The 25,000-nt window shown below is 40.0% G+C and overlaps 2 protein-coding genes across 5 annotated transcripts in view; one reads left to right on the top strand and one right to left on the bottom strand.

The window, feature by feature from the left end:
- LOC137992865 (serine protease 23-like) overlaps positions 1-11,195 on the top strand; it is a 13,019-nt gene extending 1,824 nt beyond the window's left edge. The window contains exons 1-2 of one of the 4 annotated variants that reach the window (XM_068838427.1): positions 2,154-2,291; positions 9,444-11,195. In XM_068838427.1, coding sequence (XP_068694528.1) covers positions 9,537-10,769 — 1,233 coding nt within the window. In that variant the 5' untranslated portion in view covers positions 2,154-2,291; positions 9,444-9,536 and the 3' untranslated portion in view covers positions 10,770-11,195. Of the gene's footprint in view, positions 1-2,153; positions 2,292-4,829; positions 5,116-6,869; positions 7,021-9,443 lie in introns of those variants that run through there. The other 3 variants (XM_068838436.1, XM_068838421.1, XM_068838445.1) reach the window with 3 other exon arrangements.
- Positions 11,196-22,557: 11,362 nt separating this feature from the next.
- LOC137975916 (serine protease 23-like) lies at positions 22,558-24,812 on the bottom strand. The gene has a single exon (XM_068823128.1). The coding sequence runs from the start codon at positions 24,323-24,325 to the stop codon at positions 23,138-23,140; it is 1,188 nt and encodes a 395-aa protein (XP_068679229.1). The 5' UTR covers positions 24,326-24,812; the 3' UTR covers positions 22,558-23,137.
- Between the last annotated feature and the right edge of the window lie 188 nt (positions 24,813-25,000).

The following is a 25,000-nucleotide window of genomic DNA, read 5'->3' as shown; positions in this document are numbered from 1 at the left end:
ACGGTAATACATAAAATAAGTTCATTCGGTCACTAAGGCTTTCCTAGCTTCGGTGAAATCATTTTATTTTCTGTCCTCGTTTTAAACAATTGCTGGGGCTGGTTCAGGTTTTTAGTAAAGGGGGTTCGATGATCAGCTGCAGGTGGTCCAGGGGTATTCTCCTCCGGAAATTTTTTAAATTTCAAGTCCTCGGAAACGTGATTTCCGACATTCTGAGGCAAACTGAGTCAGCGTGTTTTAATATATCAGCAGTTAAATGCCATTCTTTTTGCATCAAAATATAACAAAGCTGCGTAAAAGCGATGCCAATGTGCATTATAAAACTAGGATAAAATTATACTAGATTTTATCTTTTTTTCAATTTTGTGTTTCGTCAAACACAACAAGAAGCATTCTTTAGGTGTATCTTTCCGCAGAAAGCTGAACTACAGCATCGTAGTCAACGGGCTTTTCGTAGTGACTGTTCGTCAGAGCCAAGCCTGAAAGTCTTAACTTGCATGGTTATGAATTTACTGCATTGAAGATTGACTGTATTTATTTTGTATCTTTACAAATTTTTGAAGTTAGCTGTTTAACTAGGGGGCTCCACCGAACTGGGTGAGTTGTTTCAAACAAAACAAAATATTCTCCTTTGAGCATTGGAGTAATCAATCAATCATCTCATTTGACAGTTTCGGTTAATGGCCACTGATGTTATAAACTGGATAACACATGGGTATCCTTCATCAGTCTTTTTTCATTTGTGTAAATATGTAAATATAGGCAGAAATTGAGAAAAAAATTACGACACTGTCGTAAAGCGAGTATCCATTAACGTGGGAGTGAAATTTTGCCTGAGCTCGCGAATATTTTGGGGTGCGTTCGATTGACCCTATTCCGGAATAAAAATACGTGGAGTGATTGTTTAAAACGATATGTCTGGCGTTTTAAGCAACAAGGATAATAAAGATATGTTTAAAACTGCATTTTTAAGTAACAGTTGTTTGACAAGTTCAATGTGTCTCCATAAAAACGAATGACATCTAACATCTATTCCATGTATTCGTATTCCGGAATACGGTCCATCGAACAAACCCCAAATTTCTGTCCTTAGGGTGTGAAGTTTAAGATCCAATTGGGTCATTCTTACGCTCTTGTGAAGTAACTTTAAGATAAACCTGATGTCTACCTCTCAACCGGTGCTCAGTATGTGGAACTTATGAGTCCGTCATTCAGTAAAACTGAATTATAATGATAGTAACATGTCAAAATCATTGCCGGTTTCCTTTCACTGCAGAGCTGTAGTTTGTCTCTTGTACGCAATGCAGATCGTGCTAGTTGCTCTAATTTAAGCTTTTTCAGCAACTAGTATTTTTAGGATAGATCTTAAAAATAAATGTTTATTTTTAAGACATGTTCTACCACACGAAAACTTTCCAGACATTGTTCTCTTATCCATGCAGGTGCTTTCAATTTGTTGCTCATACCCAGACTGAAAATAAACATTCTGCTGTCCTTAGAAATCTGACATGATACATGTCAAAGCCATAATGAGATCACCAAAATAGCCCCGCCAGGCTAGCGCTAATGCGACTTAAGAGGAATTATCGCGGCAAGCACAAGCATACAATACAGTTTTCGATCGCAATACGTCAAGGTATCTAATTTGGTTTCGGCTGAATTTTGCCAATAATCCTCTTCTCAAAAGAATCCTCGGATAAAGCGCCGCAATACTGCGTTAGGAAGGCATTCCTTGAATTCTCTTATTTTTCCTATGAGTGAGTATCAAGACCACGATTTACAATAGTACTGCGATTGAGTAAGGTTAAATGTATATATTCTAAAATGAATTTACACTCGTCGATTTCATCACTTTATCGAGTATCTTTAAGATTTCCCGCCAAAGCTCCTTCAGAGAAATTACTGTCGGTGCTTAACCCGTCGGCGCGTATTTCTAGAATTCCGTTCACGAAATAAAATGTGTCAGCTATTACATTTTGTTTTTCACATCCGTGGAAGCGCAGTTTTTTTATCGTCTCTTCCTTCAATTCCATCTTTTTGATTCGGGAACAATCCGGAAGGAATGTGTCGTTAAGTGTTTGGGACTTCACTTGTTCAGGCGCTTGAATGTCTCGCAAGCCTTACTCTCCAAAAAAGGTCAAGGGAATGCAGACATGATTTCCGCGTACCAAGTCTCTTTCACTTAAAAGCATTACTGTGCTCTTTAAAATTTCATTTTTGCGTATGAGTTAGACGCATTAAGGTTTCATCCTGAGCACAACCAATTTGCTCCCTATAGTATATTCACAAAGGTGAGTTGAATTGTACTATGTGGTTGTAGCATCTCGTTGCAACCTGATCTAATACTTGTCCCCTTTTTCATTATGCCCGTTTAGAGAACTATCCTGATACTAAATCACTTCTTCCTATTTTTCGAGAAAAAGCTTGTTTCGCGATAATTTACCTAAGCAAATTTAGGGACTACTCATGTAAACACAGATTCAAGCCTTTTATTTTTATCTTCCATTTAAGAGCCTTGGGTGATTTAGTTGGCTCACGAACAACATTAGATGCAGTCAGTCACGCTTGTACAAGAATTCCAGAAGTGAAAAATTTGGCGTATGTAAATGCAGGTGCTTAAAGCGTTCTCGTCATCCAAAAGACACCAGACTGATTCACCTGTCCATTTTGCCTTTGCAGATGGCTGAAATTTGTCGAGAATGTTGCTCTTGTGTACGTTACTACATACGCATTTTTGTTTCGAGACCTTTCGTTTTCATTCGTCATTGCCTCCCATTCTGGCGACAAACATCGTGCTCCGCTTTTTGGGTTGAGCGGTTTTGGAGGTATTCGTTTACGTAACTTTTCACGTTCTTTGGAAAACGTTTGGACAAATGGTCTAACAGATGGTCTCAAAGGGTTTTCAAAGGGTGTATCAGCAGTACCTCTTAAGACACCCTTCGCCCAATTTACGCAATTTACGCAATTCGATTCTATTCAACCCCTGCGACGGTGTTGGTTAGGCGATCTTAACCCTGCGCTTGGTTTTGCTAAGTCTATCTATCTTTCAAAAACCTATCAGTTGAAGTAAATCTTCTCAACAGAATTCTCTTTACTACTTTCATTAATTTCCTAATGTCTAAGAAGATACGGGGCATCAAATGAATGTAACTTTCGATTCGAGATAGTCTTTTAGTAAAGGCAAGAGCAGCATTAACCCATGACCGCGCCACACTAGCTTTTCTTTTAAACTTCAATGCCGATTTATCGCGAAAATGCTGGAGCAACATCCGTTAATACATCATTTTTTGCTTCACTTAGTTTTAACCCTTTTTGTTTGCAAAGCTCATTGCAATTTTAGTTCAGAGTAACGGAAGCAATTAACACACGAAATCTGTTTCCACCACTCATCTTTCCTGCATTTGTGAGAAAAATATTGGCCACGAAATCTATTTATCTTCATATCCTTATTTCTTTCGTCCATCGATAGCAAATGATTTAATTAGCATCCATTTTAAAAAAACCGTGCCAATACACTGTTGCAGTGTTCACGCACTGAAGTGCCAAAGTACATTTTCAGTAAGTAGCATTCGGCAAATGACATTGGATCTTGCTTCTGGACGCTGACGGTTTACTGCGATTGTAACTGGTGAGTTAGCTTGCTAAGTTTCTTTCTATAAAATGGATATTTCAAATAATCACTGAATTAGAAAACTTGTCATCTCTGTCCAAATTTAGTTCAAATTGTAGGTCAATCGCGTCCGTCAGCTCAACTGAAATTTCTAGGTGTGGTTGCGGTAAAGTCGATTTCCTCAACACTGCCAATAAGATAACTTTAGAAAGGTGGAAATTACTCGTGTAAGCAAACTGAAACAAGAAGGAGAATGAAAATCCTTGGCGCGCGACTAAGCTTCTTTTAACAGCCTCGCTTTATTTTTTCTAGCAACTTAGGGATCGGGTGATATCTGAGCGACTCTAGAAATTTCTATGCCCCGTATTTAACTTTCTTTATGGATAGATTTTTTTCGCCCTTGTAAAGCTCGAATAAGGCTAAAGGAAAACAAACAGTTGATGTAATTAAATCATCGCTCATAACAATTCACGAGTCGTTTATGATGACAAGAGATCAGTAAAAAAATCGTGTTTCCTCAAGAGGGTGCTTCTTTAGAAACTTCATGTGTCAGTAATGCTTACGCCCTTTCGTAACATCACACACGACCAAATGTGAAAAAAGTTTGGACACTATACAGTATTTGGGAGGTCAATCAAAGAGAATGAGATATGCTCGTTGTAACACTACTAAGACGCTATAACAGGCCGGAAAATCCACGGGCATTGAATATGAAAGCCACCATTCTGCTAGAAAAGCGGTAAAGGGAACAAGTTTCCATAAAAGTTAGGTGCTAGATGTTGAGGCCTTTGTTCATTCTCGGGCGCAACACCGCTCAGGTTTGTTTAGCCATTTCCAAAACCACGTATCGGAAATCGAACACAACTGATTTATTCTCCTTGCTTTTTTGGTTCTTACTACTAACAGTCACTTTGTTTGTGTTTTGTGTGTCCAGCTAAGTGATCTTTCATTTTGATTTACTGAATAATTAAATAACAGCAAGATTACATCTTTAAGTACGCTAGCGATTGCGGTGATCCGTGATGGTCAAACTTCCGCTTGAGTTCCGCCGGTCACTTCCATATCGCACAAAACAATACATTTAATATTTATGCTTGGCAACATTGAGCATGTTCTTGCTTTCTCTACGATAAACAACCGGAAATAGTGAGCTCATGCTGACGGGATCCAATGCTTTGTTGGTCAAAACGGTAGAGTGCGCCTTTTGTCAGCGGAATGACCTGCCTGAAAGGCGGAGGAAAAGGAAAGAAACTTTATTTAAGTGTCAAGTCGTTCTAGCGCTGGAGCACTAATTGGGGACACTGTAAACTGAAATTAACAATGAAAGCAAATCAAGTCAAATCAAGTCTCAGACGCTAACTAGATCATTGCTGGTGTCAATGACGAAAACTAATGCTTAATTCGAAGATTTTTGGCACGTCTTTATTGCACCATTTCGTTTCAAGTGGTCCGTAAAAGAAAGGAGCTCTTGACTGTGAAATAAGTCTGTCAACTTGTTTTTGAAGGTAGGTGTCTACAGAACAAATTTGGAACCCGAAAGTGTAAAGGTTCCTTTATATTCAGGTAAAGCTAAAATCAATGTTGGCACTCGCTCAATATTAATTAGAACCGGCGCCTCTTTTTATCGTCTTGACTTCTTCAAATATTGCCTAACATATTTTCTATTTCCCTTAATTGCGATATACAAAAAATTACACCTTCTCAGTTCAAAAACTGACAATTTAAACTAATCAGACAAGAGCTGATTTTGATGTGGATCCCGTATTTTCCCCGTGAATTTCTATGAAGTTGTTTGTGCTACGTTAAACTCTTGAATCTGTCGCTGACTGTGCTCTGAATGGTGCTAATAGGCTTGCAGAGCGAGATTAATTCCAGCATTTTCACAGTTTTGCGGTATAGGTACTTTGCCGTAATAAATTAGATTACAAGGTTTAACGTCGCGCATTCGTTTGATCAATGAAGGGTCAAACAAATAAAACGATAAAAAAGGTCACTCGAGTTTATGTTGCGCACTAAGCTTACATCAGCCTTACTCGTCTGGTATGTGATATCGTTCATGTTTTCGCTTCTCTTTGTTCGAGTTTTGGTTTCTTTGTACAAACGAAATTACGGATCTGTTTACTCAAAAGCATGGGTTAAACCTGAGTAGGAGAGTGATTCAGTACGCCTTCAATACGCCTTGATAATCAGTCAGTGAAAGAACTATGACTCTATTTTATTCAAAGTCCAGAGGCGGACTGCCTTTGTTGGGCACAAAATTATTTATCAGTTTCTTAATATTGAAGTCCTTTTTGGAAGCTATGAATTCCATCGTGGCCTTCTAGTAAAGATAAGAGAATAATGGAGTTGACATCACTTCATTTTCTTTTGTATTACTTCACTGATTATGCACAGAGGACATACCCGATTCGTTTCCTCAGCGGGTATCTTTTTGTACGGCTCATCAAAAAGTAGACTAAAAGTTGAAAGAGATCCTTTCTACGACATATCGTCTTTGCATAGAATGTTAAAGGGCTACTGAACAAATGGGAGAACAACTTAGTTAAGCCATCGCAGTATTTGAACAATTAACTCATGCTTTTGACGTCGAGTATTTTTCTTCACTGAGTGCATTTCCCAGGTCCATAGAAAAATATATATATTATAAATATTATACAATAGCTGAAGGACGCACTTCAGACTGAAGATCGAAGTGCTATCTTTATACTTGTCATACTTTACAATTTTAGTGTCGTTCTCCCTCTTGATAAATACACATGCGGTTTACTATTGAAATATAATTGCTCGTAAAAACCTGAACTTACGTTTAAAAAAACGTTTACACTGACAGCCACAGGATGAGTAATTGAGTAATACGATACAGAACAGAGGTCTTTACAGTTGTCTTTTTGATTAAAGATAGCATACTAAAACCAAATTCAATCCTGAATTGTTTTGCCATCACGACCACGGAAGGAAAGGTGGGAGTGATGGGCGACGTTTTCTCTGAAGTGAACTTGACAATATGCGAGCAATATTCGTCGCGTTCTTTCGCGTATATTCTGTCAAGTTCAGAGGAAACCTTGAGTTGTAGGACTTAGAGGTATGCTCTTGACCAGTCAGATTGGATAGTGCCAGTGAAACGCGTGTTGCTCCAAAATCTACCGACTCAAAAACAAATTTCGTGAAAATATGCTAAGCCATCTTTCCGGTTAGGATGACCATTGACTCCTTTTGTTCAAAACCTTTTGCGGTATATTGGACATGTTTTTAGTTCGTGTTTAGGCGATGGAATGAAAGATTTCTGAATGGCGCAGCGGTATATGGTTTGTGAAACAAATGTTTAACCTTAACGTACAAGGAAAGATGAAAGATGATTTGAACCCCGGCCAGTAAAGTCAGTTTCTCATTGTACTTTGAACTTTGTTCAGGTAACTTTTGTTGCTTCTGCCAAAATTTCTTTGATGAATGCTTAAGCTTAAGAATTTAGATTTACCGTGACCAATTCGTTACCAAATTGATACCAATTTTCCGACGAGGAAAAAAAACTAGTAATACATCTGTCATTCTCTAATATATTTCTTGTTAATCATTGCGCCAGAGATCATTCAGCAACGTTCATCTCCATACTCATTCGGGTTTCGGCTTTATGTCTAAATTGTTCGCATCTGAATTTGTTGCAAAAACGGGTTAATAACTCCTAAACATGTCAAATAACTTTGCAGCTGCATGAGAGGGAGACTTACGGTCCAAACAAAAGTTGAGTTTCCCTTCGTTGCACAAAAAGCAATGCTGAGGAAACCATTAAAAAGGATCATGTCTTGAAATGTTCATAGAAACGGATAACAACTTGTTTTGAAAAGCTTTTCCAGTTAGCCGAATTCTGGAAAAGATCTTATGCCGGAAGAGTGAACTGAGCAAAATGAGGATGGTTTCCAAAATGGATATTTTATAATAACTTCCACATAACACAGAAATGATGGAATGAGAGTTATGTAATACATCCTTTATCTAAAGGCCTACTTAAGCGTTGCGCCAAGAAAAGAATCGAAAGATCAACTCGAAAAAAGTGGAAAATTAAGCCTAGTATGCATTATTGGAGAGTAATTCGACTTAGGTTTCCCCTCAATTATTCTCCAGACATGTTTATTTTTCAGCCTGTATTAGCATGCGACGAAGTCTCATTAATTAAATCTCTTAGTAAGCGAAGGAGAAGTGAGTTCTTCATTATCGCAATAGTTCATTGCAGCTGGCCGAGTCAATTTACGATGAAATCTACCACAATGTAGTCAAGACAATCAACAACAACAACGCTCTTAGTTCTAGTATTGCCATTAAGAATAGTTTGTGATATTCACGAACTAATACGAAAGAAGGGAACCAGGCTCTTAAGAAAGTCAGCGACGGCTTGTGGAAAATAAAATTATCAGCTCACTGGGTAAGGTTTTCCGGGAGCGTTTAACAACGTTCGCAAGACTTATTTGATTAACAGTTTTTTCTCTGACTACGCGTCTCCCCTCTTTTGTTGATTATACATCCCATCATAACATTGCTACTCGGGAATCCATAGTAAACTGTGTTATAGACGTTGCTATTGGCAGTTCCTGTTAAACTCAGGCTGAGCATTAAAAACCAAAGGTATTCCAGCCAAAAACAACCGAGAACCGTGAAAACGATCCATTGTAAACCAATCAAAATTCGAAGCTAATAGTAAAAGTCGCCTGACAAGTTACACGATAAGCACATTAGCTGATTTTAGCCAGCTCGAAAGTGACGCTTGATTCAGTTTCCGGCTACTAATCAACGAGCTTGTCAATGCACTAAAAAAACATAGTAAAAGCGAAATCGTAATAAGCTAAAGTGTTCAGTTAAGTTTCTTAAATTGAAACCCGCTCTGAGGGAATCAGGTGACGCACGCCGCAGTGATTTAATAAAGTACTTACTCCGTTCAACTTAATCATTTTTATCCATAGTGTACGTTAAAAAACGAAAAGGATAATCACGAAAGTAGTTCCTGGTTTGTGCAATAGACATGACGAGTGAATGTTGCTACAGGCGATACTCCTTTAATGCTGCAAACTTAATTTCGTCACCGTTAAGTTACGATTAAGAAAAAGGCGTTCCAATTTTTATATTGCTGTCCTTAACAAGGGTTCTGGTTTTAAAATTGAACAGAACTGCAGTTGTAACCATCATTTTCTCTTCAGTCTTTCATCGTTTGATTGGATCCTTTTGTTGCGTCCTATAATGTGCTTCTGGCCCTACTTTGCGTTTGTTATTCACTAAGACAGTTTCAAGCGATTGCAAGTAACCGTGAACCTGAAAGTTACGTGAAACAAAACTCAGTTTCAATTTCAATTTATTTGTTTATTAGCATTGCAATATCACCACAGTCCTAGGCGACCCGCAATTAGCGAAGCTATTCTAGGCGGGCCGCCTTTCTAAAGCAAGTCCTGTCTGTTATTGAACACAAATTATTGAATAAAATCCTGTTAAAATCACATACAAAATAAGAAATCAATTAATTAACGTTAATTAACTTTTCTTGGTGTTTTCTATTTTTATTAGACTTGTCCGTTTCTCGTAAAAATGAGGGTACACTTAGTAAATATCCGGAGAAGGATTATACTTCATTGTAACTATTTCACTGAGCGTACTTGTAAATCACAAATGATGAATGATTCTTGTAAGAAACTAATTATGATGTTCAACGAGTGAAGAAGAAGAGGCCTTGTAAAAACAGAAAAACTGAAAAGCAGATAACGTAATTATTTTCTCTAATATAGAAGTGATTACATGATAAGTAGTGGTTTTACGCTCCAATGACAATCCTATTCTGTTCTTTCATTCGTAGATTCGTCATTGGAAAGAGAATTAAAAACAAGGCAACACAGCAGTACCTCATTCACTTTATTTTCGATCCGTGCCAAATGACAAGAGTCCTGTAATGGCTTCGACGAAAAGTTCTGTTATAGTGAGTTTGTTGTACTTGTTTACTTTACGAGCCTCAATTGCGTCTCTGGAAAAGCCAGGTGAAGATGTTAGAGTTCCCTCAAAGAGTGGCTTGAATGCGTCCACGAATAGTGAAAATGATACGGAACCATGGTCCGCAAAAGATGACAGTGAAGACGATTTCCCAGCCCTCAGCTTCTTTCTCAGAGACGTTCGAACTACCTCACTTGGTACTATTCGTCGCACTGAGGACCGTCGGCCAAATGCCAGCAACTTAGTGGACCTCGATCAATTGACAAATGCAAGTCGGAACACTGAGAGTTTGTCGCAGCTTAACTACGAAACACTTTGGCATAACGGTAGCCTGACACTTACACTTGTTGACATACAGAAAGGCCGGCAAAAACACCATGATATCTGGGATAAAATTCCAAATTTCGAACTAGAAGAAGATGTGGCAGATTTCGAATCTATTGACGATAATATGGACTTATTTGATAACACGAATCGTAGGCCAAGCCGACGAAAGAGGGCTTTGTTTGGTACCGACGATCGAATTGAAGTATCCGCTGAAGGCGCGAAACATCTTCCCTATTCCGCAGTGGTCAGTATTAACACGGGCTGTACTGGTACCCTTATTGCTCAGGATCATATACTTACAGCCGCTCATTGCATCCATGATGGAATAAATTACATTACGGACGTCCCACACTTAAAGGTGGGTGTCCTAAGGCAACCTGGAAAAGTAAGGTGGATACGCGTCGATTACATGAAGGTGCCTCGTGGATGGACTCTTTCGGGGGATAATCGCTTCGACTACGCTGTTCTCAAACTGCACCGCCCTGCTCCGTCTCCGGCCCGATACTTACAAATATATGAAATCCCCGAGAATCTGTCGATTACATTGAGGATTCAATTCGCTTCTTTCCCCTCCGATAAATCCGAGTTCACTTTATGGTATTCGTATTGCAAGGCCCATTTCTTAAATCATGCAATACTAAACAGGTGCGATTCGAATTCTGGAAGTTCTGGCGCAGGGATCTACGGCAAGATCCGCAAGAAAGGTCGTCCAGTAGAACGATTTATCATAGGAGTATTCTCGGGCCTCGGCAGTTACTTTACGTTTCGCGGAAAAAGACGCCGTATGAACGTAGGTACGAAGATCACTCCTCTCAAACTGGCTCAAATTCGTTCTTGGCTTGACGACGCACCCCTCGGAAAAAAATGATGCCTTGCTTGACGGCATGCCAGCTCCCAATCGCTAAACACCAATGAAAAACCAAAGTAATAAATGTTATCAGACATGAGGTGATTTGCTTAATTGGTTTGACATTGCTTTCAGAAATAAGTAGCGAAAACGTGTGTATTAATTGTCCAACTTCGCACATTTAACTTCAAATATATTGTATTGAAATAACCTTAAATTATTATATTTACAACTATGTAAAAAAAAAACTGTCATTTAAGTCTGAGTTTTAAGTCCAAATTTGGGCATATTAAGCACAAAATGCACATTCATATCTAAAGCGTACCGACAAGCAGAGATATCTACTACTGTATTTATTTCTTGTTGATAATATAAGTTTCGAAATTTAAGGGTCTTCGTGTCTGTGGTAGTTTTTTTTTTTTTTTTTTTCATATATTGGCAAATATTCTCAATCATCAAGACAAGCTGAATATTACCAATTCCACTCTTCCTGTTCACAATTGTTTGAAATTACCTGGATGTACTCAACAGAGGGGCATATTAACAAAATGTAGATCGTGGCACTGGCACATGCGCAATAGGACGTTTCCAACCAACCTCTAGAGAAACCAATAACAATAAATAAATTCACGACTTCTGGTGGACGAACAAAAGAAGCTAACAAGAGATCTTTTGTTTTCGTCCACCAATATGACGGCGATGACGTCACATGAAAACCTCCTATTGATATGATGTTTGAAAACCCATATGAATTCTTCCGTTTACAAGCATTCTTCAAATGTGCCATTTACTGTAACAAAAGAGCTCAATTTTTGGACAAAGATAGACGTTCACTCTCATGTTATGACAGGTAAAGGTTAGTGATCTGGAGCGAAGGGATATGTGATATACTTCCCTTGTACCGAGATATATTTCCCTCGTGTACAAGGGACAGGTCAATAAAATGCTTATTGGTCAGTTGGTGAGGTTCTCTACATTAAAAAAAAAAATTCTCTCGAGGGAGCCTTGTTGGACGCCTAAAAGTGTGTCGATAAGTGTACACAACGTTTTTAGGAGCAATGAGCGACCCCCGAAGACGGATTGTTTTTAACCCAAAGTAGCTTTTCCGGCTCTTTGGAAGCTCATTCATGGCAGTTGGATTTCTTTTGTGAATGAGACAAATCAGAATCACAGCCAGGATGCTCAGACTTAAGACGTTGAAAATGCTGTCTCGGGTTTATTTTCCTTTAGAACTTAACACCCCTGAAGACAACGATTTATTGCTTGAAGGTCCACCCGCTACCAATGTCGTTGCAGCGAGTATAGGCTCTGTTAGGTGTCATAGAACTTGAAATGGCACTACTGAAATCATTAATAATTTCAAATAGTAATAATAATGATTGAATTTTGGCATTTTTCTTCTTAGACTAAGTCGAGGGGAATATGTTCGCGGGATTATGTTCAGCGGACTAAGGTGAGGGGAATATATTCCACTGCTTTGCTATTGTTATCAGCTATTGTTTCAGCCCCGCGATCCCCTGTTACAATCAGAGCCCCTCCAGCTTTTCAGTCAGTTGACAAAAGTGGGGGATTATGTAATATATTTCCCTGACAGAACAAAGAAAACCGAGCAAACTGATATATAAGCTGCGCAAAAGCCCCAACCCGTTATGGCGTAAGCTGCCCGGCGTTTATCTCCCTTGAGAGAAGAATATCTCTCCTTACTCTTGAAAGGAATTAAGGAGATCAATCCCTTTTCTTTCACTGCCCTTCCTTCTTTCATTGAAAATCCTGTTAAGATCAATAATAAGTACATCTTATATTTAAACCCCGGTGGATCGATTTACGTTTTAATACCTTGCTCATCATGCGAATCAATCAACTTTATTCAAGTGTAAAGGTATATTGTGGATCACTCAACGTTTAAATGTATTTAGCTAATACAAGGTAATTGGAGACACAGAAAGAAGGAGGACTTGCCACAGTGTTTACCCTAACCCTAACCCTAACCCTAGTAGTAATCTCGGATTATTGAAGTGCGTTCAACAGTTGCTTTGCAAGCGAAGGAGAAGGGTAACATTCATTTGGCATGGAGGCTGACATGTGAATCATTTCCGAGTTCACTTCAAGTTCTTTTTCACAGCAAAGTTAAAGCGCGAATTGCTGTGGTTATTAGTTCTACTTTTCGTGTGAATAAAGTACAGTAATGTACATGCGAAAGACTTGTGAATTATCAAAATTCAGCGTGACAGTGGCCAGTACCGTAACTAACAAGTTCGCTGAAGTTACTCTGTCGGACGGGGTCACGGCATCTGGATGGGAGACTATCTAAATATGCAAGACGTTATTGTAAATCGTAGACGCCATATGCATCTTCACCATTCATCACGTTAGGAGACATAAATCTAGGAGTAATAATTTATTATGAAGTGCGTTTTTTGGCCGGGAGAGCTTTGGAAGTTAGAATCAGTGTACGAGCCGAGATGCCATGAGGAAGGTGCATTTGAGAACGTCTATCGAAAGTATTACTATGTGCCGCTGGTGGAATAAGGGCTAAAAACGGAAAGTTTAGAGTATTGGAGGTAAAAACCGAGAATGCCCATGCACGCATGACGTAATTCAAGATGGCGCTGAAAGAGAAAACAGATCCATATTTGAAGAAATACTGTCAGTCCCCTTTACGATCACGAGCTTTGCGATGGCTCACGAGTCCAATTACGGATCCACAGACTTTTGGACATCTATCACAGGGATAGCATCCAGGAACTGACATTCTCTCCCTTTGCGGCTGCAACGACGTTCTTTGAGTTGTTCTATTGAGCACTCCTCAAACTTGGCCACACCACCACTTGACCGCTGTCCTCCACTTAGTTTTGTCCCTTGCAAGGGTTTCAAAGTCCGATATACCGCATTTGGCAAGTGAGTTCTTCAGTTGATCCTTAAAACGCTTGTTGGTAGCGCCGAGTAGGCGTGTGCCATCAGACAGTTCTCTGTACATGCCTATACAACAGAGCACGTGTTAGTCTCTCCTCACCCATACGTACAACATGCCCCGCCCACCGAAGTCGGGCTTCCATCAAGTAGGCCTCGATTCCACGCACATGGCAGCGAGACAGCACTTCGGTGTTGAGTATCCGATTCTGCCAAGATATACCGGCAATCCTCCGTAAACACCGCATATGGAAAGCATCTAGTTGTTTTACATACAGTCGATATACTGTCGTGGTTTCTGCGCAATAACGCAGTACTGTTGAAACAGCCGCTTGATAGACAGACACTTATAGGATAAATACAGTACAATGAACACAATATGGATAAGACATGTTGAGACCAACATTACTTATTTTTAGACGAGCGGAAGTCTTCCGAGACGTCCGCATGCAGGCCAACCTCGGTCCGATGTTTGAAAGAAAATATATATTCATAAGCCTTCCACGTGCGTCATCATTTTCTCTTTTCACTAAGAACCTGAGAGCGAGGCAAGACTGCATGCGGACGTCTCGGAAGACAGACTTCCCCTAGAACGAAGACTTCCGCTCGTCTAAAAATAACTTTCGTGGACATAACATATCCCGGCCAAAGCCTTGAGCCTCCCTCTCTGTCCCCTCATTTTCTCTTGATACTACACCATGTTTCACGAGGCAGTAAAATATTGAAATTGCCTATTATGTTATTTTGGTAAATTGCACCGGATCTTAAGATTTTAAGAAACCACTATGGCTTTCTAGACAATCCTAAGGTCACTGTGACGTTCTTGCATCCTTTCAACTTTCCTAGCATTAGAGCCCGAAGAAAATCGATGGCGGCAGTACGTTAGAGACATTATGAATCCTTCAGATAACTGACAAACAGTAACTTTGCCACAGTATAGTGCGAATTGGATTATTTATCCTGAAGAGTATAGCCAGCCGTGATGCACTCTTTGACTGGCTTTCCTACACTGATCACTACTGAATATGCTTACTAAATGCATGGTGTTTTTCTACACTAACTTGGTGAAGAGTGGTGTTCTCAGTACTCTGGATCTTGTGTTCGTTACTGCCGGTTTTCCAAATGTTAATGCACATGCACTCATTTTCGTTTCTGGGTCATCAAAATAGCCATGAGATTATCTGGTGATCATCAGAGTACGTAATTAGATGAACGTTCCGGACATGATGAGCTATACACACCATTCTCATAAAGATTCCAAAACAGGGGACGGACAACGTCTCGAGTAAATCAAGGCACTGGCCCCAACCTGGTCCCAATTATTGCACAAAAAAGTAAGGGGGTGGTCTAAATTCTGAAGGTTTAGTAATAACAACCTAAGACTTCCGCAAACTAATAACGTCACAAACGTTTTTATATTGACGTGAATGACGCATGCAAATGAGGTCACGTGACTTGTTACGGCCACAAAACTCAAAATGAAAAACGGCAACAGTTTATGCTAAAACTAATTTCACTTCGCTACTATTAGATTACTCAAAATGGTAAAAGAAAACGAACTGTGTTTGGCCATTTTGAAATGTCTTTAGTTTTGGAAATATACGGCATTTTATACTAGTGCCCACTCCCCAATGGAAAAAGATTTCTTTTTTCAGACATTTATTTCAAATTATCTTCAAATGTCCAAGAAATGATGTACCCAATAGAGTCAACATCATCAAGGCAAATCCAGCCACCAGAAAATGATAAAAAGTGTTGCCGTTTAGCTGAGAATATTTCTGTGCTAAAAATAACTTTGACATGTCACGTGATAATATATCATCCTATATAGCAGAAAATTGAAGTTTCCGAAACTTTAAGGGAATGATATGTTCATTTCACTTCTGTGGGAGGCGCGATGGCCTCGTGGTTAGTGTGCTCGACTCCGGAGCGACTGGTCTGGGTTCGGGTCCTGGCCGGGGACATTGTGTTGTGTTCTTGGGCAAGGCACTTTACTCCCACGGTGCCTCTCTTCACCCAGGTGTATAAATGGGTACCAGCGAAATGCTGGGGGTAAACCTGCGATGGACTAGCATCCCATCCAGGGGGGAGTTAAAAATACTCCTAGTCGCTTAATGCTACGGAAACCGGGTATAAGCACCGGCGTGTTGGGTCATTGGCTCGGAAAGCGCTTTCCTTACCTTACCCATAGCAGTTAAGGTTTCACATTTTATTGCTGCCAACGATGTCCCAAAGTTATTTCGTGTTATATTTAATGGATCGATAGTTAGACCGCTCCTTCACTTATTTTCATAAAATACATCTGGGCACAGGCCTTAATTTACCTGAGTACGGACAACTACGTTTCATGTCTTTCCGAGCTCTGTCAGGCGACTATTTAAATCAGAGATTTGTCGTTGCTACTATATTCTTCGAGTTTTGCTTAAGTTAGTGTGTGATGTACAGAGTCAGACGCTTCAGCCGGGTGGGCCCTCTTTTTGTCGTCCAGGGCTTTCTTCCGGTCTTCCACATCGAGATCAAAGTAGACTCTTTGTTCTGTAAATTCTAATTTCTTTAGGATGTAATTTTCTGGGTTGCGCGTTGACCAGTGCGATCAGTCACCATAGTTTCCGTCAAGGTTTTTTATTCTCTCGTTCACTCAATGAATGTTCTGTTTTGTTTTTGGATTTCGAAATCGCTTGGGTTGAAAAGTCCTTTTCAACAGGGAGAGAAATATGACAGGAAAGCCCGCCATCTCCTCAGAAAGACGTCTCCTGTTAGTTTAAGCTCCTACCTTTAAAGTGCTACTATGATCAAAAAATCACTTGCTTTTTTTCATCAGATTTTGAAAGTGTGATGCTTAACACTTGACTGGCAAAATCTCGAGCTGCGATTTTTACCCAAAGGCTGTTCACTTTGAGTGTAACTTTTGGATTTCACGGTCCGCCATTACTCACGTTCAAAACTGACCGATTGGAGCTCAGAGAATTGGATCTAGGAAAAAGTGACGTGATTGACTCACTAGTTTCAAATTTCAGCGTGTAAGCGCGGCTTATTATATATGCAAAACACGAGTTTTAATGTCTGAAAGCCCGAAACTCCCGTGCTGCATATTAATTCAGCCGCATACACACGCATTGCATTTCTTAAACTGTTGAGTCTTTGACGTCATTTTCTCCTCGACCCAGCTCTCTCAAGATTATAAATTTAGTAATAGCGGACCATCAATAGGCCATTTCCGAGTTCATGTCTGCCTCCTCTTCAAAGCGAGTCTAAGTGCGAAGTTTTTGTGTTGGTAATTAGTTCTACTTTACATGTGAATGAAAACAAATTTTCATAACAAAAACTTCGCACTTAGACTCGCTTTGAAGAGGAGGCAGACATGAACTCGGAAATGGCCTATTAGTAAAATTCCAGTTAAAAGTAACAGATATCTTTTAAATCAAGGCTTAAAACGTAGTTCACTTACTGTTTAGGTAACATAGTTTTGAAATCCAAAGAAAAATGATAATTGATTTTTTTGATCATAGTAGCACTTGAAGATAAAAGAGTATTGAACCTTATTGTGTATACTGCGCATGCGCAGCTAGACTCCGTGAATGCTCCGTAAGTAAGTATACGTAAGGTGAGATTTCTCCGTTACTCATCGGAGCAAATGAAAAGTCTCGGTACCCTCGGAAGTTTTCGTGTGTTGCTAGAACTGTATAGAATCGGTTACAAAAAAACAATAGTCGGTGCACGGTAAGTACCTTCAAATTTAAGTTTGTCAAATAACTCTTCAATGGTTTGTAGAACGTCTCTCATACACACTTCGAATTTGGAGATTTTTACTCAAAAGCTCAGACATCCGACTCTTGCTCAGCAAACCAAAAGGCTTCTACGCAAATTATCATGATAGAAATGCTGCCCAGAGGAAGCTTAGGGGAGATGTTCAATTATATGCTTGCAGTAATAGGCCTTTTGCAACTAACGATCACATGGTACAAGATCCGCCATGCTGGAGGGCAAGCTCATTATTATTTCCCCACTGGTTCAGGTCTCTTTGTTTTAATGTCCCAGTGGGGGAATAATAATGAGCTTGACCTCCAGCATGGCGGATTTTGTACCATGTGATCGTTTGTTACAAAAGGCCTAATTAACGACAGTTCCCAAGTTTTCAGTTCCGTTTCGTTCGTTTCGAAAATAAAGCATTTTAAATCTCCGATTTGTCACCTTGCATGAGACCACGATACAAAGCTTATTTGGTTGAAAAAAATGTCTATCCCTATGAATCTCAGCAGTTTGAGCTAGCCATTAAAGTACATGAGCGCTTTCATCGCAGTGAATTCCAGATCTTTTCGTTGATTACCGGCCACCATATTGGTGGCCCACATGGTGCCTCCATTCAAACCCTATCGTAAACACTCTTAATCTTCGGCCATTTCAACTTGAGTAAAAATAGCAAACAAACTGCGGTTATAAATTTAAACAAACGAGACAACGCACGTTGTAAAACGTTTATGAACTTGACGTTTCGTATGCTCCAACATACATCTTCAGAAGTAACGGTTACCTAAAGTACAATAGAATTTAAACTGAAAGACTAATACCAAATAAGGAAAGTAATGACAATGAAAAAATAAATGAAAATAAACAGACGTAGTTAAATCTGCTTGAAAAGATATAAATGGCTAGTAGAGAAGAAGTTTCTCACCGCCAACATTTTCCCGCTTAAGCTCCAGTTTGACGTTTAACGTTGCGTGAAACGCTTCGACAAATAACTCAGTCAGAAACTACATACCGCACAGACCTGCGAATTCGAAAGGTAGTTAAAAGATTTGTTTCCTACAACATTTCAAGTTCTTGGCCTTTTTTCATTGAACTATTTTGAATGTATTTTTTGTGGCGTGACAGTGAACTATGAGGATACGAGAGGCGAAATCCTCTGTGTAACAACATCATATCGCGCATTATTTCCTCCATTCGCACCTAACCACAATTGCCTTGCGCCTTTGACCACAATCCTTTCTTTTCGAAGAAAAATGTGCTCTTCTCTTGATTAGAGAGCTGCCTCATTCGTACGCTTTAGGCTCACTCACTGCGGCAGCAATGAATGTTCGTGTCCTCAGGGATTCGGCCGGGCGTTGCTTACCTTGTTAACAGTAATGAATGTCACCAGGAGCCCATCACTCGGAGTCTCTATCTCCCATATAAACTCATGGAGACAACCTTTGCCCGTATCTTTTTTACTTTTAGACGTTCGAATTCCCACGAATGCATTACGCCGTCCAATCAGAACAAAGCTATTGTATTACGTCACAAGCAGTCACGCACCAGTAATCGCGTTCCTCTTACAAAATATTCTAAAAAGAAAAAGATACAGGCAAAGGTTCACTCAAGGATATTGTCTGGATGGAGGCTCCCGGTGATGGGCTCCTGATGTCACTCACTGCGGCAGCAATGAATGTGTTCGCCGAAGAGTCCGTACTCTACTAGAACGTTGCTTACGAGGGCTGAATGTCTGCCATCTTCCTATGATTCTAAGGCCAAGAAGCGATCGTAACTGTACAGTACCAGTGACTCCTTCTCATAACAAATCGGCGAACGGAAGTGTCTAGTCGTTCTAGCGCTGGAGCACTAATTGGGGACACTGTAAGCTGTAATCAACAATTAACTCAAATCAAGGCAATTCCTGGTTTTTGAGGAGAAGGGAAACCGGAGCAATTGGAGAAAAACCTCTCTGTGCAGCGTAGAGAACCAACAAACTCAACCCACAGAAGACGCCGAGTAATCGAACCCGGGCACCATTGGTGGGAGGCGAGTGCTCTCACCACTACACCATCCCTGCACCACAAAGTGGGTTAATGGAACTTATGAAGAGAGTTTTGAGTAGCCACAACGTTAAAGTTGGCCAAAAACCTTTCAAGACGCTAAGTCATATTTATACCAAAATCTAAGGATTCTCTGTCAGAGGGAACAACGAACTATGAGTACATTGGAAAGACCAAACATTAGGTTTGGTTCTTTGAGTATGCTTGCCATACCAATCAGGCGATTGCGTGGGATGATTCTTAAACTTTCACCGTGATAGTTTAAGAATCATCCCACGTGACCAACTGGGCAGGCGGTGCCATCAACGCTATTCGTTTGGAAGCTTGTCATGTCTTTGCCGTTTCCGATGCTTTGAGCCTTAATAATGAAGACCTTTTTACTTGACACCCATTTGCATCTTATTAAAAGAAAAGGAGACAAATTACTTCAATGGACGCACCCTTTTCCACCCTGCGAGCAGCGCTTCCTTTTGTCTTTTTCTTTGCTGAGGAGGAGAAAAGGAGGCTCTGCCTGCGTTAACTCTTTGAAGCCGTCGCAGCCCGACCTTCTGGACTAGTCAATCTTGTTTGCTCACGTTAAACTGGTTTTTCCAGTGCGGCCATCCGTTTAGTGATAAAACCGATGGTTATTATTGAGCCCGCTGTACAGTGAAAAGCCAAGATGGCGGCGAGATCTGGCATATTAGGCTTGGGTTCGAGACTGTATCCTGGCAACATGCAGCACATACTCAATAAAGATCCTACTCGATTCATGCCGAGTCTTTCAGGAGAACGCCAAAATCGAGCAAGAAAAAGAAAGGCTCTGCCAGCAGGGTGACCCTTTCCCTTTTTGGTCAAATTGATGAGCATATTAAGGAGTCTTGTGATATCTTTGGATCACCCCTGAGGAATTTAAGGGGGCTGTGTCACTGCAGTGCGGTTCGTTTTGTGTCGTTTTACCATTTACTAACCTCTTTTCATACGACTTAACGGTTAATTCAGAAATTACTTTTAAACAACACAAACCAAAGCATTTTGACGAAAAAATGTGTATCGAAAACACAATTAAAGTTGCAAACAACAGAGATCAACTTTAAAAACTGTTACGTACACGCTGAACAGTTTTCAAAAACCCCAATTACAATCCATTTTAATCTTCTTCGATTTTGCCCATCCCTGCCTCCTTTTGTATTTGCCGTTTTTATTCAAACCTTCCATTAATGTTCTAAGTAGTTTTTTTCATGTTTCGGTTGATCTGGTTGCCAGTTTCCAGTCGCTGAATTTGGCTAAATTCCGTGACACAGCTCCTTTAAAAGACACAAGGCACAAAAAGTTGGTGTCTAGATTGTAACTTTTTAAGCGATATTACGTTACTAATTCTCCAAATCAGTGTAGCAGCAAACATCATGTCTGAATGTCAGGATAGGTTTTTTGCATCTCCGGGTTGTTGAATGTTAACGTTAATATTGTTGAAAGTTTGACTTGTCAAACTGTATACCAAAACGTAACAGTGATCAGTTTTCTAGAACGTCATTATGGAGAGGTTTGCCATTATGAGAAATCTTCTTTGCATTCCTTTTGACGTTAACCCGAATGGCGCCCGAGCGCCATTCGGGCGAGGGCCCGAATGGCTTCCTTGCAGGACTGTGTAGATACTATAGCCACAAAGAAAGTCACTTAAAACAAGAGTGGATTATGCAAATAGCTACGTACCTGAAACCTAGGTAAAAGTCATCAAAATTCGCATTTTTTAAATAGATACTGCTCTCCCCGAGTGGCTCAGCGTAGAAAAGACGCACAAGCGGTTACGAGGGATATCCGGCGCTCCAAAAATGGAATGTCATTTCTAACTTTAGAGCTAATTCGCGCTGAATCAAGTCAGTCGTCATTATGCAAAATTTACCTTTCAGTGACCATGACTGAGGAACTTCGAAATAATGAAAGATGTCGTTTTCGTTTTTTAAGTATCTCCTCATGTCTCTGACATATTATAGTTTTCGTTCAAATTGCATATCGTCTCAAACAGTTTCTGTGTGAATATCTTGTTTGAACTATTGGAGAGATGTACTTAATATGTGTGCTTGTTTTAGGCACAAAATTGGCCCTTAAGGGTTGCCATAGTGACCAATGTGCTGTTTGGATTGACGTTCTATAAACAAAAAGTTGAATATCTCTGGATATTAATTGTTCATTTCTTTGAAAATTACTTGAAAACGTTAAAACGACCGATACAGTATAATCAAACAACTTACTGAGTGAAAAGATAAAATGCCTGACGTTTCGAGCGTTAACCTCCCTTCGTCAGATCGAATTTTCTCGACTCGTACTTTCTCTTTTTGTTTGATAAAACCGGCAAATTTTTGAGCTTTTACTCTCCCACTGAAAGTTCTATTGAAGCAGCAGCACCGTTTTTTTTATAGAAACTCAGAACCCTTTCTCATTTTAAGACTTGCACGACTTCAAGTTGATGAAAGAAAAAACATCACTTCACTTAGTTGCAATGCACTAGACGACAATTTCTTAATGTACCAAGAGACAACCGACACCGATTTATTAAACCGAATCAATGTTACGAAGCAATAAATCTTATGATGTTAAGAGATAAACCGATGAGACCACATGCATGCATGGGAAAGAACTTTTTGACAATTGATAGCAAGAGCGGACAATGGACCATATGGACAAGAGTCGTGCATTGACTCTTAAACTCGAGGGTTGTTACCTCTTAAACAACCATCAGGCTCTCTCACTTGGAGATGTCTTTAAGCATTCAATCCATGGTGCAGTGCCAAGCATTTTAAAGATTTCTTGGTCATAGATAAGCTCAGATAAGCTCAGATCAGCTCAGGGTGAATGAAAACAAAATGGCCGCAAATGTAAGTATTTATTCAGTTGAGCATTCGGTAATCGATTCAAGGAGAAAACCTTTCGCTAACAATCTCACCAAAAAAACCTTTACTTTCTGTCCGGCATTGCGTTTTGCTTGCTTCCCAAATGAGTGCGATTTAAGCAATTTCGTAAGTTAAGTTTCTAATTTCACTGGAATTCGAGCAAGATTCGGCCATGTGATCATCCCACTTAAAGCAAAAAACTCGTTAACCACACTTCAAGTGATCGTTTACCTTGGCAGACGTGATTATTTTTTTTATTAATCTCCTTCATGGTTTATTCTTGTTATTATATCTATACATGTGACACAAACGAAGACACTACGTTGATTGGCTAAGAGTCAAAGAAAACTAGCACTTCACATTACACTCTAATAGTTAAATCTGTTGACATATGAGTGCAACACGGCCAACGTTTTGTAAACACGTAACCCTTCCTTGTACTTTTACGTATTCATTGCCGTGAGATTTATATCTTAAATATCAATTCCCCCGCCCTGTTCCCGTCTGACTTTTTAGCTCAGTCGGTAGAACAGCGGTGACCTAACCCGAAGGTCGTGGGTTCAATTCCCACCCAATAGTTAAGAGTCGCAAAACTTCGTCGAAAAAACTGACCAAATATAAAAAGTCTGAGGAAAGGAGATATGTGGAAATTGATGACATTTAGGAAAATTTTACTCCTTAGTTGACAACGTAATATGGATTCAAATATGTCAAATGCTCGGTCATAAATTCTGAAGCCCTGAGCTGACGTTTCAGAGGAACTTGTGGTAGGCATCGCCGCCTCTGGCGTTTCTATTTTATCGTCTTTATTGTTTTTCCTTTACTCTAATGATCGAAGCCTGTGAGTGACGCTTTTCGAGCTCCACGTCACACAATCATAACCAGCACCGATCCATCGGCAAATCTGTCTCGTTTTCAAACTCGTCAACTTGGTTACGAGGTTAAACATCTTGATTCGACCGCTTGGCAAACGTACTCTTCCAGATCCTGACAGTATCCCAACGAGAACCCGATTTTGCCCGTTTTCTTTCATAGAGGTTCTGACGTAAGTCCCGGCTCCAGAACTTCCAGAGGATGCGTCGCATCTACCAATCAGCAAATGGGAGATCACCCGAGAGTAGCAGTGGCTGTACCATAGTGAATTGGATTTTTTGTCCCCAGGGAAACTTGCAAAATGTAATTTGTAGAGATATCCCTCGCTTTCGATGACACCGAGTTTGAAGAAGGGTCGCTTGTGAGGCTTAAGAAGAGTAATGACTGCATAATCGAAACTCGGCGAGATGTTTTTAAGGCGCCACATCTCGGGAAAATTGATGCTCTTGACGCCAATCCAACGTAGTTTTCCATGTCTCCGTAGAATTCCGACTTTCAAGGCCGCAATCGGTTCAAGTGGGCGTACACCATCATGAACACAGTGGGCGGATGTCAAAACGTGAATGTGAGAGATAACCGAACCTGAACAACCTGTAGAGATCTTGACAGTTGACGAAAAAGGGAATTTCTGGGCTTGCGATGACGTGTTTAACCTGATGCGACTATCACGTCCAAAAATTAACCTTTTGAATCGACGTCTCGTGGATTGCTGGTCAAGGCAAGGCCAAAATGAGATATTAAAATCTACACCCTCGCGATTAGTAATTGAGGTTCTTTCTACAACGTGGTCAAGCTGTGATGGTTGCGCGGTTTCAAGAAACCCAGCGCTGCCGAGTGAAATTCTCGTCACAGTTCGTGAACCGTTTCGCCACAGTGTTTCGTAATTAAAATTAACAAGATCTTTGTCGTCGTCATAATTTTTTTTCAATAAAGTTTCATACACATCTGATGATATTTCGCCTGAGTTTGTCGTCAGCGTCCCAATCGTCCTCTCATATCGATCATCATAGTTCTCTCTTGAAGTCTGTGGTTTGATTTTTCGTTGCTTTCGTTTTATCTCCCTTTCTGTCGCTTCAACAAGGACTGTCCCAAACAGGAACGCGATAGCGAAGACTGTAGATGCGGACCACTTCATTACTGCGGCCCAGCTACTGCCGCTACGTTTGGGTGAGTGAATACTCGCTGTAACACTCGTCTACCTTTTTAAGCAGCAGCTATCTTGTTTTGATGTTAATTTAGTGGATCAGCGTCATTTAAATATAAGTGTTTCGCTTTCAATTGATAGACTTCTAAGATTAGAGGCGGAAAATTGCGATGTAGTAGTTGTATTGGCACTTACCAAGTTCCAGTAGTCTAACAAAGCCAATATACTTCCAGTGAATTCACACACTAAAACACACCCCTAATCGTAGGGATCCGGACCAACATTTGAATGTGATAACTTGTTCATACATACACGCGCTCTTCCCGAAACATTCTTTACGGTTGAAGGTTGAAGGAATTCTCAGTTCTGATAGCCAACTTCCTAGTTTTGTTCTTCCGTCTTTAGAGAACTCATAACCACAAACATAGCACTGAAAGATGTGTTTACTTCTCGTAGACGAGCTCTTAGTCAAAGCATCACTTCGGGTGCTTTCGTTTGATTTTTTTTTAACGGCCAGCGTCCGATAACTCGAGTTTGTCAATTTGACGAAAATCGGATGAATTGGATGGACAATTTCATTGAAATTCCACTCGGTCAAAGGAAACCGCAAATAGTGAAATCACAGCTTTTCTTTATTGCTTGCCTTTGACAGTGCATGTAAAATTG

The sequence above is a fragment of the Montipora foliosa genome, chromosome 1 (genome assembly GCF_036669935.1).
Source record: "Montipora foliosa isolate CH-2021 chromosome 1, ASM3666993v2, whole genome shotgun sequence".
In the NCBI taxonomy this organism is placed as follows: domain Eukaryota; kingdom Metazoa; phylum Cnidaria; class Anthozoa; order Scleractinia; family Acroporidae; genus Montipora; species Montipora foliosa.
This window is presented reverse-complemented; position numbering and strand designations above follow the sequence as displayed.

Coding starts and splice junctions, on each gene's coding strand:
- LOC137975916 (XM_068823128.1), bottom strand. CDS start 24,325: ATGAAGTGGTCCGCATCTACAGTCTTCGCTATCGCGTTCCTGTTTGGG.